The sequence below is a fragment of the Nestor notabilis genome, unplaced genomic scaffold (assembly GCF_000696875.1).
Source record: "Nestor notabilis isolate BGI_N333 unplaced genomic scaffold, ASM69687v1 scaffold1144, whole genome shotgun sequence".
Lineage (NCBI taxonomy): Eukaryota > Metazoa > Chordata > Aves > Psittaciformes > Psittacidae > Nestor > Nestor notabilis.
In genome coordinates this window covers 14,711-31,707 of record NW_009926637.1, presented here as the reverse complement: position 1 = coordinate 31,707, position 16,997 = coordinate 14,711, and the positions used below count along the sequence as shown (strand labels likewise).

General features: G+C 35.1%; 1 protein-coding gene across 1 annotated transcript; it reads right to left on the bottom strand.

The window, feature by feature from the left end:
- Window positions 1–1,005: 1,005 nt before the first annotated feature.
- Window positions 1,006–16,795, bottom strand: CAPS2 (calcyphosine 2). Its single transcript, XM_010013613.1, has 10 exons — window positions 16,740–16,795; window positions 14,259–14,378; window positions 13,078–13,152; window positions 11,264–11,357; window positions 9,201–9,316; window positions 5,756–5,829; window positions 3,994–4,148; window positions 3,632–3,751; window positions 2,479–2,575; window positions 1,006–1,181 (listed from the first exon to the last, which is right to left on the bottom strand). Exons 1-10 carry the CDS (start codon window positions 16,757–16,759, stop codon window positions 1,006–1,008), a joined length of 1,047 nt encoding a protein of 348 aa, XP_010011915.1. The 5' UTR covers window positions 16,760–16,795.
- Window positions 16,796–16,997: the final 202 nt, after the last annotated feature.

Genomic DNA, 16,997 nt, shown 5'->3' with positions numbered 1-16,997 from the left:
TGAATATTTGGCATAGCAAGGAATATTTTAATTCACGATTTTATTTTTCTTGTTTTGGTTGGTGGTTTTGCTGACAGAGGTGGTTGGTTTGGTTAGGTTTGGGGTTTTGTTTTTACACTTTTGTTTTCTCTACTTTCAGAGTAGATAGGAAATGCTATATATCAGTTTGGCAACAGACATCATTGCTAAGTTTTACTTAAAAAAAAATTTTAAAACCCACAGCAATAGAAAATAAAGAAACCTGATATTTAAATATAAATTATTTGTTTTGAAAACCACTAGCAAAATATAGGAAAGAAATAACTGCATTACAAAATATATGTGTACTCCTTGAAACCTTTGGGATTTGATGCTAAGCTTCAGATGTCTGACAAAGATGAAAAAATAAGATCAAGATGGTCTACAGGCCGAAGGGCTAAATGGTGTCAACACTTCTGCACTTTGAGTACTGCAGACATCCTCAAAATTGGAAAAGGATGACCTGCTCTCTTTCAAGCTAAGTACCAGCATAAGAAACAAGAAACGAGACAAGGTATGCTATAAGAATAAACATATTATTTTTATAAGAAGAAAACTCTGAAGAAAAAACACCATTGATATTTACACAGTTAAATCTAAAGTTTTTCACAATGCATCATGGAACTAAATTTTTTCCTACATATACCCCTTCATGAATTTTAGTATTCTAATTACTCCTTATTTTAAAATAAGCCATTTCATTCTAGTATCAAGTAAATTATGCCTTTTGGTATGGGAAACAGTCTTCATTGTTTCCAATGAAAAGGAATGAATAGCATTTATAAATTTCAAAAGTGGTTAGCATGACTCAGTGGACACTTTAAGAAACTTGCCATCTATTATTCTGCAAGCAGCTAAAATTTTCAGTGCCTGAAATCAGTTTAAGACACTAATTATGAAGAAATGCACATCAAGACTAGATCCTCCCTTATTTAGCTGATTCCTTATTTAGTAAAAGTCTCTTCTTCATTTTTGTCATCTTCCACCCTAAATTCCCCAAGGGTTTCTTAAGATATTAACAAAATCATCATCATCCATGATTCCAATGCTTAATCCTTCATAGTAATCTTCAAACTCAGAATAGGACACTTCATTGGGGTTGCTGCAGGACTCCCCTAATGTTTCTAGAAATGATGATTTTATTTCTTCTTCTGTAGCTTTGCCTGTGAAAGTATATTTTTCTGTTAAATACATTTTCAAGAACAGTGAATACGTAGAATTTAATATACTTCAGGCAAGAAACTTTCACATTTTAGCTTGCAAATATTTTTTCTTGAACAAATACTCTGATTTCAGAATTAAGTCATTGGCTCGCTTAATACCAGCTGCAGAAATCCTCTTACTTTAATAGCACATCATAGCATTAAGTATCAGCAGAAACATGAGACTAATTTCAACTAATTATGAGATCGTGAAGATTTTTTCTTTCAAATTACTGCAAAAACTGAATAATGCATCTGTTAACTAGAATTTTAATTCTGAATTCAGAAGTTCTCTTGTAATAAACCATATATTTAATGTAGTACAAGTACAAAGCACGAGGAAAAACTTAAGATGCAAGTTTACATTCAAAAAAGTGTTCTGCAATTTACATGTGTGTTCTAGCGACTTAAAGATTATACTCAACACGATTTCATAGCATTGAGAAAAAGGAAACAAAGAAAGGAAAAATGTAGCTTTACAGTACTCGGAAAAATTGTATGCAGAACATCCCTATACCACCGTATGTCTTCATTTGTTACCATTAAAATCACTGCCAATACAAAACCCATCTTTTCTTCTAACAGGTAAAACAGGAAGGGTCAGGACACTAGTGAGACTTTCACAATGATGAGTTGGGTACACAGAGATGTTATTTTAGAAACTGACAAACAAATATTTAAACTCCCACTTTTTCAATGGCAGAGTTTAAACATTTTTGAGAATCCTGAAAAAATAATGAAGAAACCAACATTTCCTCTTTAAACTATGACAATCCTGTCCCAGAAATAAATGAATTTATTCAGAATGAACTCTAAATGCTGAATATATTCAGTGTCAGTTGGAAATGTTGCATATTTTGATGGAAAACAGTAATATGAAAATGAAAGTATCCTCCCAAGTGAAAACTATTAGTATCATATGTGTCACTGGTAACTTGTACACCCAAGCTGAGAAATAGCTGCTTAAATGTAATCCTACACATGCAGGGAAAGGAACTACTCTGCATATATGCAGTATTTTCAGCTTGATAAAAAGCAAGTGTTAAAATTGTGTATATGTACTCCGTTACTATTTATAGTCATGTTGTAGATAGACACATTAGCGGTCATCAGAGGAAAAAAGTTTTCCCTAACAGTTCAAGTATGAGCCAGTATGAAAACAGTTTGTATTTGCAACCAGTTTCTGGATCTGGTATCTCTGCTAACAAGATGACTTCAGTAGTTACGTATTTCTGTTGTTGTTGTTGATGTGAATTACCTGCCAATACTAGAGGATGCTTCTTTGCACAGTAGCATTTTCTGATATCTACCATAGGCACACTCCCAGTTTTGCTGAAATCTAGTTTCATATAAGCCTATAAAGGAAAGACAAGGAAAAAAAAAAAAAAAAAAAGGAGAAAAAGTGGAAAGATGTAAAGATCAAATATACTTACTACCTAGCACATATTTTTAGATCTTGTGCAATGTATTATGTCAATTTACTGATTTAACGTAAGGCATCAGATACCAGAAAATTACTCTAGAATATGTAGTTTAATGATTATCTTATCTCAAAGGCTTTCACATCAAATGTGGTCCCCTCACCAACTCAAAAAAAAAATTCGTCTTCTCTCCAAAATTTCTAACTTATCCTTAGAATCAGAATTCAAACTTCTTCTGTCTCCTCCAGTTACCAAGATTCTTGTGTCATTCCGACAGAGGCCTCAACAGAGCCTCTTCAGCACTGCTAACAGCAGCTTCATTTTCGTTTCAGTTTACTCAGATACACATTGCACAGTACATAAGGCTAGGAGAGTCAGAGCCTCCATTATTAAAAGTATGAAAGTATATGGCATTTTTCTTGATTTTGATATCCAGTCGCACTCTATTGGCTGGCTTGTAATTAGTGTTTCATATTGCAAATGGCTCCACATTACGTTATAGACATATAACAAGGGACATTTCAAATGCAAGAAGTCTCAGAAATATAATGACTATAATTGTAGATCTCAAAGGAGGGAAGTATTATTGTCTCCTATTTCAGACACCAAGGGGAAAAAAATCTGCATACAGATATAGTGATCTGCCAAAATAAGGAAACAGACTTCTGGAAGAGATATTTTCAGGGTACCAGATGCTTTATACACTGCACCGAAATGTAAGAATACCATACATATGCATAAACTCAAAATAAAACTGGAATTAATTCTATAGTTTAGAATTAACTAATTCAATCATGGAACAGCATCCAGTACTTTAATTTACATTTATTTTGATAAACTTATTGAAACCTTTAAATGTCAACTACTATATGCACATAATGCACAACAATAACAAAAAAACCCCAACAAAACAAACAAGAACATGATCAGTAACTAACTCAAGTTAAACTGCAAAATACCTACAATTAGAATATCTGCAACAAAACTTACTTTTCTTACAAACGCTTTTCTGTATTCGTTCATTTCTCCAAATACGGCATGAGTAAATTCTCCATAGTCGACCTTACCACTCTTGCTGTCATCAAGAATAAGCCATAGGGATTTAAAGTCCTGCAATTTAAAAATGTTTTGCCAAAGTTCTTCGCTATGTCCTAGAATAAAATAATTGCTATAATATGAAATTACAATATTATCACAAGAAAAAAACTGAATGCAGAAATGCCACTATACCACAAGGGAGGGAGGGGAGCAAACTTGGGAAAAACAGCTATTAAACCATAGATTTAAGTAAAGAAGTGATTCCATCAATTTAAGTAAGATAATGCCGAGATTACAGTTTCAGCCAGACTTACCCCTTCAGGAATTTCCAAATGGAATAGTTTTAGAGCTTCTTTAAAGGCTGCCTGAGAGAGGAAACCATTTCTGTTCTTGTCTACTTGTCGGAAATACTTTCCTATGCCTGTTATAACCCGAACTCCTCTTTTACTTAGCGTCTCTCTGAGTATACCTAAAGACACAATGTTTACCTGAAGTTAGCCACTTGTTATGGAGCTCATACCGAAGTAAAGAAAACCACAACTACTTATGATACTGCTGGTTAAAATGACATAATCAGTGCATTCAGGCTCCTTCATTTTGATGAGAGAATGTCAGTTCAAAATTAAGCTATTGGTTACGTAATGTTTGAGTAGTAATCTTATGAAGCAGCAGCAATATCTAACAAAACTTTTGAGATCACAGAAAGAAGAATGGCTATTGCTCTCTATATGCTCAGATTATAAAACTGCTTACTTCTGCTGGAACTCATTACATACCATGGTTCAAAATACAATTTAGGAACACTACTTGGGTAATACAAACATGCCACTACGGGACACAGTTGCTCCTTCATTGTACAAATATGTTAAATACACATGGGAACAATAACAAATATAAGTAATTCTGCAAAATTGTTCAAAAATGGTACACAGACAACTATTTCTGCAACTGCCTTATCAAAATCTTTAGATAGCAGGTTTACTTTAAGGATATCGAAGTTTCTCAGCATACTCTGTTAACATAAGTCATCTGCTATTATCATATTTATCTTCAAATTACTTGTATTTACAATTATAAAGCAAAATAGGTGGGAGGATGAAAGAAGGAAATGTTTTCCGGTGAGGTTCAAACTCAGATATATGTTAAAAGATGTCTTGAAGTATATAAACATAACCTTCTTCCAGGCCACACCTGCAAATCTTAGATGTAGTCAGATAATTGAGAAATCCATTTGTGTGTATTATGTGAGGGAGGAAAAAATGCAGTAATTAAAGATCAAACAATATCATTAATTAGTAGTCCAATGATTTTTCTAAAAGTAAATGTCCAAACAGATTTTAATGACCAAAGAGTGTTTGCTTAAAACAGGTCTAGCTAATGATAGGAAATAGGGAAGATTCTACAAGCTGGAAGCTTTTCAGTTCAACAGTTTTTCTTTCCCATGGGTTACAAAGGTAATACACAGCACTGCATAAACATCTTTCCATAATTTTAAACACAAAGCTATGTCTTTGTCCTAAAGACCGTAGGTAGGAACCAGATAACATTTATTTACATATTCCAGACTATCCTACTCAATTATACTCACATATTTTAATAAGCATAATATTAAACACTATTAAAAAAAAATTAAAAAAAAAGACAAAATCCAAAACCCAATACTTATCAGTGTATAGAAATAATGGCCAAAAGAAATATCTGGCACAAAATTAACTGAAGAAATGAGATTCTGTTTGTACATTTTGCCAATAGCTTTTTTAACTTAATGACAGTTTAACACAGGATCAGTGTTACGTTTCAGCAATTTTTTTAGAGGTTATGTCAATGCAGAGATTAATGTTTTATTGATTACATTCACAATTATTCTGTAGTGTCTCCACTACTGTTAGGCCAGACTGTTTATTTAAAGAAAGAGAGAGGAGGAAGTATTTTTATAATTGATTTATACTGGTATCAGATTCTAGCAATATTCTGTTAAATATCTAAATCTTTATAATGTCACTAATGTTCTTTGCATTGAGCTGTAAAGATAGAGATACAGAAGTTAAAATCAAATGGGTTCTGGTAGACACAAACCTTGAATCTTCTTGAGAACTTTGCTGTCATCAACCACTTGCAGAGAACACTCTTCCTTTAATTCCATAGAAGCTCTAAAATGATAAAAATTAACATAGATTGGTGAAATTATATGTAATATTACTGAATTCAAAACAGTTGTATTAAAACACATACTGAATATTATATAGGTAGTTTAAGAATTAAATATAAGCATAGGATCCAATTCCTCGAGTTTGAGAGGGCACACACAAAAGTCCTTGCTGAATAGCTGCAGATATGCAGAAATTCCTTTCTGACAATATTCCATTCACAGCTCTTCTACTATTTCATTAATCATGGATAATTCCTTCTGTGTCTAAAATCTCCAGAAATTTACTTCAACACAGCCCTCCTCTTCAGCTCAGACTGCTGGAAGGGTTTGTTAAAGCAACTATATTTTCCTGTTGGTAACTAAATGATATAAAGTAGCTACAATCTCTCTTCAGAAAATACGTAGCAAGGGTGGCAACCAAAAGCTAGATTAGTGTATTTTAGGTGTGACCTAGGAATTATGGTTAAATTTTGTGTTTTGCTGGCAAGTCCCCTACTGAGATGGGTTTCCCTGAAGCCCCCAACAGAAATTATTGTAAAGGTTAATGAAAAAAATCATCATTGTGGAAGAACAAATCAAAATTGTGGAAGAACAAAATTAAAAAGAAGAAAGTCTTATAATTGTTTTAATCAGAATAGGAAGCCAAATGGAAAAGAACAACTGTCACCTTTGAGCTGCTTGCTCATCAGTGCCTTGCCATGGACTACTCCTCCCTTCTGCTTTCTGAGGCCAAAGACTTACCTCCCTCTTGTCTATTAAGACTTTTCATCTCCCCTTTGGGTATGAAGTCCCTAAAGTTTCCTATATCAAACCACCTAAACTGGAAAGTCAGCAACCACCCTGAAGGACAGTGTACTCTCTGTAAAACACATGTGAACCAGAAGATTCATGGCTTGTGACAGCATGGCACAGGTGTTTCTGAAAGCCTAGAACTGACCTTCCAGAATGTACCTGAGCAGGATTCTCTGCGAGTACAGTACTGGAGATAACAGGACTCAAAAGTTATGCACCATAGAATACAAAGTTCAATAACACCCCCATTCAGAAGAAAAAGACAGACTTCACAGTCTGAAATTTAGTCACTAATGAAAAGAACACAGAGAGCAACTATAAAAACAAACAAACAAACAAACAAACAATCAATCTGTTCCACCATAGGTAGCAGAAAAATCCAAAAAGACCAGTAAGCCGGTCTTCTTCCTGGAGCCTTCAGAGATAATACTGGATCAATTTCAAATTTCACAGGTATAAGATTAGCAACAAACGAAAGAAAAAGCTGTTTACCAGAATGACAGACTTCTGAGATGTAAAATGTCTTACATAAACCATCTGAAATTAAATTATATTGTGTTTTATTTTGTGGAAACCTTGCATAGAGGGAACAATTAGCACTACGCATCATACAACTAAATATTTCTATAACCAATTACATTTGAATTTACTGCTTTATGTACTGCTAGCTGACTATGGCTCCTTTGCAAATCTTTCAGTGTAAAGGGATCTTAAAGTGAATGTTATCATAATTGAGAATAAGCTTCATGTGTCTGAACACTTGCAGAAACAAAAGTAACAGTTAAGTTGTGCTAACAGAAGTAGTCTATCTACAAAAGTAGATACTGAATGTATTTAACTGAGATTCTGTTATTGCTGTTCCTAGTCAAGAAGGGATTGAAGCATATGGTATATGAGGAGAGCCTGGGAGAGCCAGAACTGTTTAGCGTGGAGAAAAGAAAGCTCGAGGGATCTTAGTGTATAAATACCTGGGAGGAGGGAGTAAAGACTATTGAGAAGGGCTCTGCTCAGTGGAGCATAGTGACAGGACCAGAGGCAATGGACACAAACTGAGACACAAGTGGTTCCCTCTAAACATCAGGAAACACTTTTGGACTGCAAGGGTGATTAACACTGGAATATGTTGCCCACACAGGTTGCAGAGTCTCCGTCCTTGGAGATATTTAAAAACAAAACTGAATGCAGCCCTGAGCAACCTGCTGTAGTAAACCCTGCTCTAAGCAGGGGGGTTGGACTAGATGCCCCTCTTGAGGTCCCTTTCTACAATTCCATGATTTTATGAAAATTTCTGCCTTGTAACACTACTATTGGCTAGCTATAGCCTGCTATTGGCTAACACTCCTCACTAAAATTTGAGTAGTCTCAAATTAAGCTCTGACTGTATTTCCAACACTGTTAAGTAACTGTCATGTTCAGGCAACACAGCAGTTTGACAAATTTTATACTGAAATTTTATTTGTGCTACGAACCAGCACACTCACAGTAAAAACCAGAAACCCCAGAGAAAGACACTTCATTTTCTAGACAGTTTACCTTAGCATACACATTGTAATGAGAAAAATACCTTCAGAACTAGCACATACTCAAAGTTAACCATTCACCTAATCATGTGGAAATTATTTAAGAGACTTCCATCTTTCAGACTATGGAACAACATAATTTACTAAAACCTATTTTGAAAGAGTAAGTGCAGAAATCCTGTCTTGGTGCCTCTTCAGGCACAACATGTGGCAAATGTGGTTCTGGAAAAATGAAAGGTTAGGAAGGAGGAAAAAGAAAGTGAAAAATAAAAACTAAAAAGCAAAACCTCCAATCCTTCCCCTGCCTGTGTTCACACACTTGTGTTATTATAAAAGGCCTATTGCACCTCTTCTATGAAGAGGCTTAGATAGCTGGGCTTTTTCAGCCTTGGGAGGCCTTTGAGTACCTAAAGAGGGCATACAAGAAATCTGGAGAGGGACTTTTTACAAGGGCATGTAGTGACAGTATAAGGGAGAATGGCTTTAAACTGAAAGATGGGAGACTTAGGTTAGATGTAAGGAAGAAATTGCACAGGTTGCCCAGAGAAGCTGTGGCTGTCCTATCCCTGGCAGTGTTCAAGGCCAGGTTGGACGGGGCTTTGAGCAACTTGGTCTAGTGGGAGGAGTCCCTCCCCCCAGCAGGGAGGTTGGAACTAGATGATCTTTAAGGACCCTTCCAACCAAAATCATTCTATGATTCTATGAGTGATACAAGCTTTTAACATAAGCTTCACAAAAGATTCAATAATAATATTGTTGATGACAAAAAAAGCATTTTCTCCCAAACATGGAATTTTAGTTCCTCACATAAGTTTCAGTATTTGCATATATAAACATCTGACTTCAAAGCAAGACAGTTTCATAACTCTTATTTTAAAATTACTCATCATTCTAGAAAGTGACTGAATTACAAAACATTCATATATTACTAATGTCCCTAACAACAGCCTAAATATATTTTTCTTTAGCAATATGACTAGTAAGATATTAGAAGCTCTTATTTTAAAAAATGTTTTTTGCTTAAAGAAGGAAAGGTAATTTGAAAAACAGCTGCACTTACTTTAGAGAATCCATAGCTGCTTCATCAATACTTATGACACGAAGGGTGAGAACTGGGTTCTGCTTAACACTTTCTGGAAGGTTATGATCAGCACTTCGGAAAGTTAGGTTAGCTCCCTGTTGGTAAAGCATACAGTGATTTACAGATAGATTGTGTATTTTATAAAATACATTCTGCAAGACTTCCAAGTGATTGTTAAAAGCCTTGGTATGAAATGATGAAAAGGTGTAGCTAAGGTCAGTTAACCTTTTTAAAAGAGCTTTTCTAGTACTAAATAAAAACAGCTGCAGGCTCCAATATGACACATTATTCTCTAGATACCGGTTTGTCTAGCAAGAGGGCCTACTGTTGCCTAATCTACAGCTGACAAACACAAGACTGTTTCCTCAGCTGGGCTCTACTTTCCAATTTTTCTTCTCCCTTCATCCTTATGGGATCTCACTGGACCACAGAAGAGAGTCACAGAAGGTGCCACACTGACTCCACAAGAATAAAATTCCCTCAGACTAGAAGAAACCCTCCACAGTTACTTTCAATAATCTAAAATCATACTTGAGTTAAACAACTGAAAAGTAGCCTTCCCAAAATTGAAGTAACTCCTGCAATGCTTAACTATAAAGTTATCTTCAAAATTGTTGTATTTCACTAATAAATACTGAACACAAATATGTAATTAGTAGCATATAGTTCTATTACCCAGTATAGTCTCAGTATCAAAAATTCCTCTTCTCTCTTGAGCACACACCTCACACATTCTGTGAAGTTAAAGATGCATTTTGGTTTGGAAGAAGAGGGAAGGAGAGATAAAGAAAAGCAGCAAACTAAAAGCAAAAAATGCTGAGAAGACCAAAAGAAAAAAGAAAAGCAGCAAACTAAAAGCAAAAAATGCTGAGAAGACTGAAAGAAAAAAGAAAAGCAATAGGTGTAACTATAATATCAATTCAGGATTGCATTATGAAGCCTGCAAAACTTATAAATGGGAAGGAAATAGAGACACAGTTATTGTGCAAGTGTTTCAGCCATTTCCACTTTGTGAGACATTTGTACATCTTAACGTCAGCCCAGAACCCCAGTTTGCAGATATGGACATTCAGAGGTAAAACATCAGCCCAAAGAACTATCAAACTCAGTCACAATACATTTTCTTAATAGCTTTAAGACACAGCTTTATTCAGAACCTGCACATTTCTATGTGCAGGTTGCAAAGATACACATGACAATAAATAAACTCTAAAAACCCCTTAAACATTTAAAAAATAGCTTCAACCTCCATACCGTAAAGAAAGTAATCTATTACATTTCGGAAACTCTTATGTCTTAGGCACATATAAATAGTTAGGATTAGACAGGTGATTAGTCTAAACACTCTAAAAAGTAATGTTGTCTTCTTTTATTTTCAATACTTCAAAAACAGGTTTTGCACTAAACTTAAGATTTGCAGGAGGATGTGAAGAACTCAGTGGAAACACTCTGTACTTGAAAAATTGCTCAAATACTTATAAATCAGGAGCACGTAACCCACTGCAGAAGTACATCAGTAGAGAAGATGCAGTATGATTTGTACTGAACCATTAGACTAGCTGGTAGATCACGTTTACCATTGTTTCAAAAGCTTTCTCTACACATTTTCAAACTTTAGGTTAAAAACAACCTTCAATTTCCTCATGATTAAAAAATATTTCATCATTGCCTCGTGTCAAAAACGCCAGCAAACCTTGTAAAGATTACTAATTTTTAACAAGTACTTTGGTCTACTTCATCTTCAGGACTCTCTCCTTCCAGAGTTGTTCAGTTTTCCCACAAAAGGACTCCACTGTCTGCAGTCTTACACCCTCTAGTGGGAAAATTGCAAACTACAGCTTTATCTCAAACCAAAAATGGCATGTCTAAAACGTGGGACAGCAAAATAATCCAGACCCCTGAAAATCTTTAATTTGCAAATGCAACCAAGGGGAAAGACTTTTGGTCTTCCCTGAAACTCAGATCACAATTTTCAACTCGAATATCTAAATACTACTGTCAAATCACCAATCAAGTTGCCTTATATTCAGCAGAACACTTACAATATAGAAGTCACTAAGATCATAAGCTTTTTCCTTCTTTTGTCCACGCTGATGTTGATAAACTCCCTTCTGAATGAAAGGCAAGGCATTTGTTCTGTGAAATAATTCAAAACTGCTATTAAAGCAATTAAAGTTATTTAAGTTTCTTAGATACAGGTGAAAATGTTTTCTAAAGCCTTTTTTTTAAAAAAATGAAAGTGCAATTTATCCTACCTATTTTTTCCAAATTGCCGAAATTCATACACAGTAAGGGATCTGTCACATGCAAAAAAAAATCCAATCAACTGTCTACAAGCATCGCGACCATTTCTAGAAGGAAAATTGAAAAACGCCTTTAACGTTTTTGCATCTATACAAATCCAATTCAACCCAAACAAAAAAAACATTTGCTTTGAAATGTGAATTTCATTCCCAATGTTGCATATTGCAAAATATTTTTCTTTGAAAGAGGTATCTGGCTATTTTCCCTAACACACCATTGACTTCAACTTCTGGATTTGGAGACATTTTTTAACGCAATATGCCATTCTCCATAATGTTAAAAACACCTTTCAAGGCTTCATGTTTTAATATACCAATGTAATTTTCACTTGTTAACTAAAGGATTACTTACACCAGGACTACTGCGTTTACTGCAGTATATGAAGCTATGTGGCTGAATCCCCAGCTATGTCTAACCGCTATTACAGCTCACTTCTTCAGAAAAATGCCACTTTCAGAGCTGAAGAATGTTTATGCCACTGCTACTCAACTCAGGGCACTTTCAGAGATGCCCTAAGCCTGCAAGTTTAATACATAAGGAGCTACAAACAAGACACAAAGCCATGTTTTCCATTCACAGCAGTTGCCACAAACTCAGACAAGGCTATGCCCTGGTTTTGACTGAGATAATTTTCTTTCTAGTAGCTGGTACTACTAATTTAATTTTCTTCCTAGTGCTGTGTTTTGGCTTTGGTCTGAGAACAAGGCTGATAATATACTGACATTTTACTTGTTGCTAAGTAGTCCTTACCCTGATAAAGAATTTTTCAGTCTCTCATGTTTTTGCCAGTGAGGGGAGGAAGCAGAGACAGGACACCTAACCCAAACTAGCCAAACAGGTATTCCATACCACAGCACATCATGCCCAGTATATAAACTTGGGGGGAGTTACCCAGAAGGCCAAGCTTACTGCTTGGGTCAGGCTGGGTATTGGTCCACAGGTGGTGAGCAATTGTATTGTGCATCACTTGTGTTTACTGGTTTTGTCCTTTGCCCTTTTAGTTTTATATTCTCTCCCCTTGTTATTTCTCTTATCACTATTAGTAGTAGTATATTGTACTTTAGTTATTGGACTGTTCTTATCTCAACCCATGGGGTTTACATTCTTTCGATTCTCATCCCCATATCACCCAGGGCAGTGGGGAGAAAAGAGGTGTGAGTGAACAGCTGTGTGGTGCTGAGTTACCAGCTGGGCTTCAAGCACAGGCTAAAATAATTTTTCATCAACTGAGGCACAACAGCTAAGAGCACTATTTTAAACAGCCTCTGTGCTAACTGTCCTACATGGAGGTATGGGTATGATGGTAATGTAACATTACTTACGCATCTCAACATTGTACAACAGGACTGTAAAGCCACTACGCACCACCCATGTCAAAATTTGTATTATACATTTATGCATATATACACACACACACACCCCCCCACACAGCACGTACTTTTTCCTAAACATAGAGAACAGAAACATTTGGAGCAATTGATTAGTTCAGGAGAGTAAAGACCGTCATTCATAAAATCATAGAATTAAAAAGCTTCATAGAATTTGTGATTACCTCGATATAATCCTACTATCAAAGCGTAACTTGTTAGAGAGCATGTTTTCAGTTAATCCTGATTTGGTCCGTATTCTGTGAAAATAATGCAGCATGTTAATGATACCTATATGCTCACAGAGAAACCTTACATAAAAAGCAACTGTTTCAAAACAGCAAAAAATGTGAAATGCAGTATCCTTGGCAACTGGCTGAGATGATCTTGCATAGTTGAATTAGAAAGTAATTCAGACTTGTAACGTGGAAGGTGTTCTGTAATTATATATTATGAAGAGTACATTCACAGAAGGCACAGATATGAATGGGGTATTTTGTTTACGCACACTTATATAAAGAATTAAACTTTTGCCACTCAGCATACTTCCATGAATCAATGTTTTTTTGCATAAATACCCAGGTTGGGCTGCTTTACCCATCTAGATATTTTATATTGGACATATGACTAGTTCCAGACACGGAGATTTGTCCATGTGATGGATGCAAGAGATTGAAACTGGTTTTATTGCTGCCCTTTTTTTTTTTTTTAAGAATACAAAGATGATGTTTATTGAGAAAGACTTCAGAGCAGGATGCTAAAATGTACAAAGCAGAAGTGTTTGCCTGCATGTTGAGAAGGATTAACACAACAAAACTCACACCTGCAGATTCCCTTCATCTTAAGGATCACAGTGTTTCCTCGTTTTTTCTTAAGCCCTTAGAGTTACTGTTTCAATTCTCACAGGCCAGGAATGACATTTAAGCATCAGTATAGTTAATCATGGTGGCAAAAAATCAAAACATGAAAGAAAAGTATGATTACATTGTGAAGATCTACATTAGCATTACGGATGCATATTTATGCAATTTTATGCACCTCAGGAAAGGAATCTGTAAAAGGATATGACAGGATTGCAAGCATTCAACTGCTCAGAAAAGGCTGGCAAAATCCTGTGATGAACAATATCAACATAAGCTTAAGAATGTTCTCCCAGGTTTTATAAACCCTGTGAATCAACCATTATACACTGAGTATCCATACAAAAAGGTCCCACTAGGCAATTATAAGCACAGGGAGGCTACAAAAAAGGCCTCACTGGTGTATCCAAGCCAGAAATAAAACATCCAGAGAGGCAAACAGACTTTGTAGAGCCCAAACCAGTAAAAACTACAGCAGGAAATGTATTTTGCTAGAGAAAATGTACTTTGTTTCATGCAGCGTTCTTTTTCTAAGACGCATTGGTGCTGTCCCAGGTTGAAGACGTTCTCGAGCTTCCTTATAAACATCAGCAGGCATGGACTGCTCTGGATCACTTATAACAGCTCTAACAAGAAAAAGCAGGGAGAAGCCCTCTGACTATTAGTAAGTTTGAATTTCAGATCTTACATATTCTCATTCAAGAAAGCAAAAAAAAAACAAAACAGAAGAATAACACAGCAATAAAATCTTGGGAGTTATCCATTAAGCTTGCATAAATTTGTGGGCTTATTTTTTGTTTGTTTTTCCCAGTTCTGAGGTCTATTACTCAAAATTGATTATATGCAATAATATTCTATGTAATAACTTCACATGGATACATGCATTATTTTAAGTATATTTTAGATAGGTATATAGAAAAATAAATCTTAGGATTACAGAAGGTGTTTTTTTTCTCACTTCCACTGTTTCTGTAAATATTCCACCAGTGACATTCTTTATCCATGTCTCCCTCCAAAATCTGTGACAGCAGATTTTGTCTGGCACCAGATTACTCGTACTGGCCAGTGACATCACCCAACGAAAATATTGGCACTTCTTCTCGCAAAGTACTGCTCACAGGATCTCAAACTCCCACTGAGCAGAAAATAAACAGATTCATTGGTTTCTGAGTACTTTGATATTCTCTGTATCAGTTTAATAAGTTAACAAAAGAAGACATCCTTTAAAAAGAAATTAGATTCTTATATTTCTTTATTGAAATAGTTCATAATCAGAAGGAAATAACAATTTTGCACTGCTAACATAGTTTTATAAACTTGCTCTCTGATCTACAGAGATCCATCTCTGCACACATCAGATACACTGATTTAACTGTGACATTGGCTCTATTAACAAAAAAAAAAAAAAAAAGGAAAAAAAATAAAAACACCTTTGTGTTTCCTTTAATAGATTTTTTTCATGCAACAGTTTTGAACTAATCTTCTCCGATTAACATCCTGCTCTCTGATACCAATTTGTTTGGCAGTACTGGCACAGTTATATTTGGAACATAAACAGAGAGGTTTTTTAAATTAAAAGTTCATCCTGATGCAGCTGCAGCACTCCTGAATATTGTTTTGACATTGACAGGAGAAAGGTTCAGAATAGGAGAAGGAATGCTGCATGGGAAAAAATAAGGCAAAGCAGCTGAAGGAGGTTAAGCACAAAATGAACATCCACGATACAAGATACACAAACTGGTATGTTTAATCCAACATCAGAAGGACTGAAACACTTCAACACAACCAGCACATTTTTAAGATAATCTCTGTAATTATCTATTTTACCTATACCTTTGTAGAGATATGATATGGAACAAGCATTTCTTTGAAAATTGGGTATTTCTGCACTGAACATTTCCATATTTTAAATCCTACTACATTGTCACTTGGAATTTAACATTGTGTTTCATGACAATCTTGTTTCTTCAGGCAGCTTTCTTCATATCTCAGCTTTTAAACAGTGTAAAAGCATCAACAGACTTTTAAACAACACAGGTCATTTAAACTGCAGTGGGAATGCAGTAACAAAGAAACAAAATGCTGAAGTGCAACAATATTTCAACCTTGAAGTCTTAATATCTGATGGGCTATAACATCAGTACAAATGCAAACTAACCACAGAATGCAACATACTGTAGACCTACCCACAGATAATTTTTACCAAGGGTAAGGTAACATGAAACTGTATTAAACTAGCTTGCACCATCCTATATTGCTGTAACCAGACAACCTGGATAAAGCCCTGAATTGCTAAAGCATGCTTAAAAAATGTGAACAAGTTTATGAGAATAATAATAATACTAAAGATAATAAAGATGTTTTTATTATACTCATCTTTACTTCTAAGTTACTTTTTTTTCTCCTTAACATATAAAGGGATCTTTATACATGGAAGCAATGTTTTATTGGAGCTACAGGCACAGCAATGAAGTTAAGAGAGCCTTCCTACGCAACCTTGATCAACTTGATCCATCATTGTGCCTTTTTTCCCTACCTTCTCAACATTGGTGTAATAGTCCTTTATGCCTCAGTGATGTTGTGTTGATATTAATAATGAAATATTAATAAAGCTAAGATTTTTAGAGAAGGCAAGAAATACTGAAGAAGCGTAATTTGTAACAGCAGGCATCCATATATTTTGCAGAGGTGCAAGAGGGTTATTGCTGAGAACTAGTGCTATTGTAAAGCCCTTTAACTAGATTCAGGTATAAAAGTAAAAGCTATATTCAGGGGAAAAAAAAAAAAACTTACACATAGCACTTTAAACTGATATTTTAAGTTAAATTAAAAAGACCTTTCACTTAAAGAATTTTTGCAAATAACACTACATAGAGTGCATAAGACTTTGAACAAGATGATCAAAACACCTCTTACGCAAAAAAATCCACACAGATACAAATTCTTCTGCAGGGAAAACTAAAATATTTCATTATAAATTCACTTACCTAGATAACTGATCCACCATCACTTGTTCTACCACAGCCTGTTTTCTCCTCTCTGCAGCAACATCCTCCTGCAAATGAGAGCAAGTGAAATATATTACACCAGACAAATCAAATAACGAATTACTTTTTAAGACAGCATTCAGAGGTCACAGTTTTAACCAATATCACAATTAATCTTTTTCCCCATATTTTTAAGTTTTATTTGCATAACAGACAAATAATATTCTCTGCTACCCACTCAAATTGTCTGTGCATATT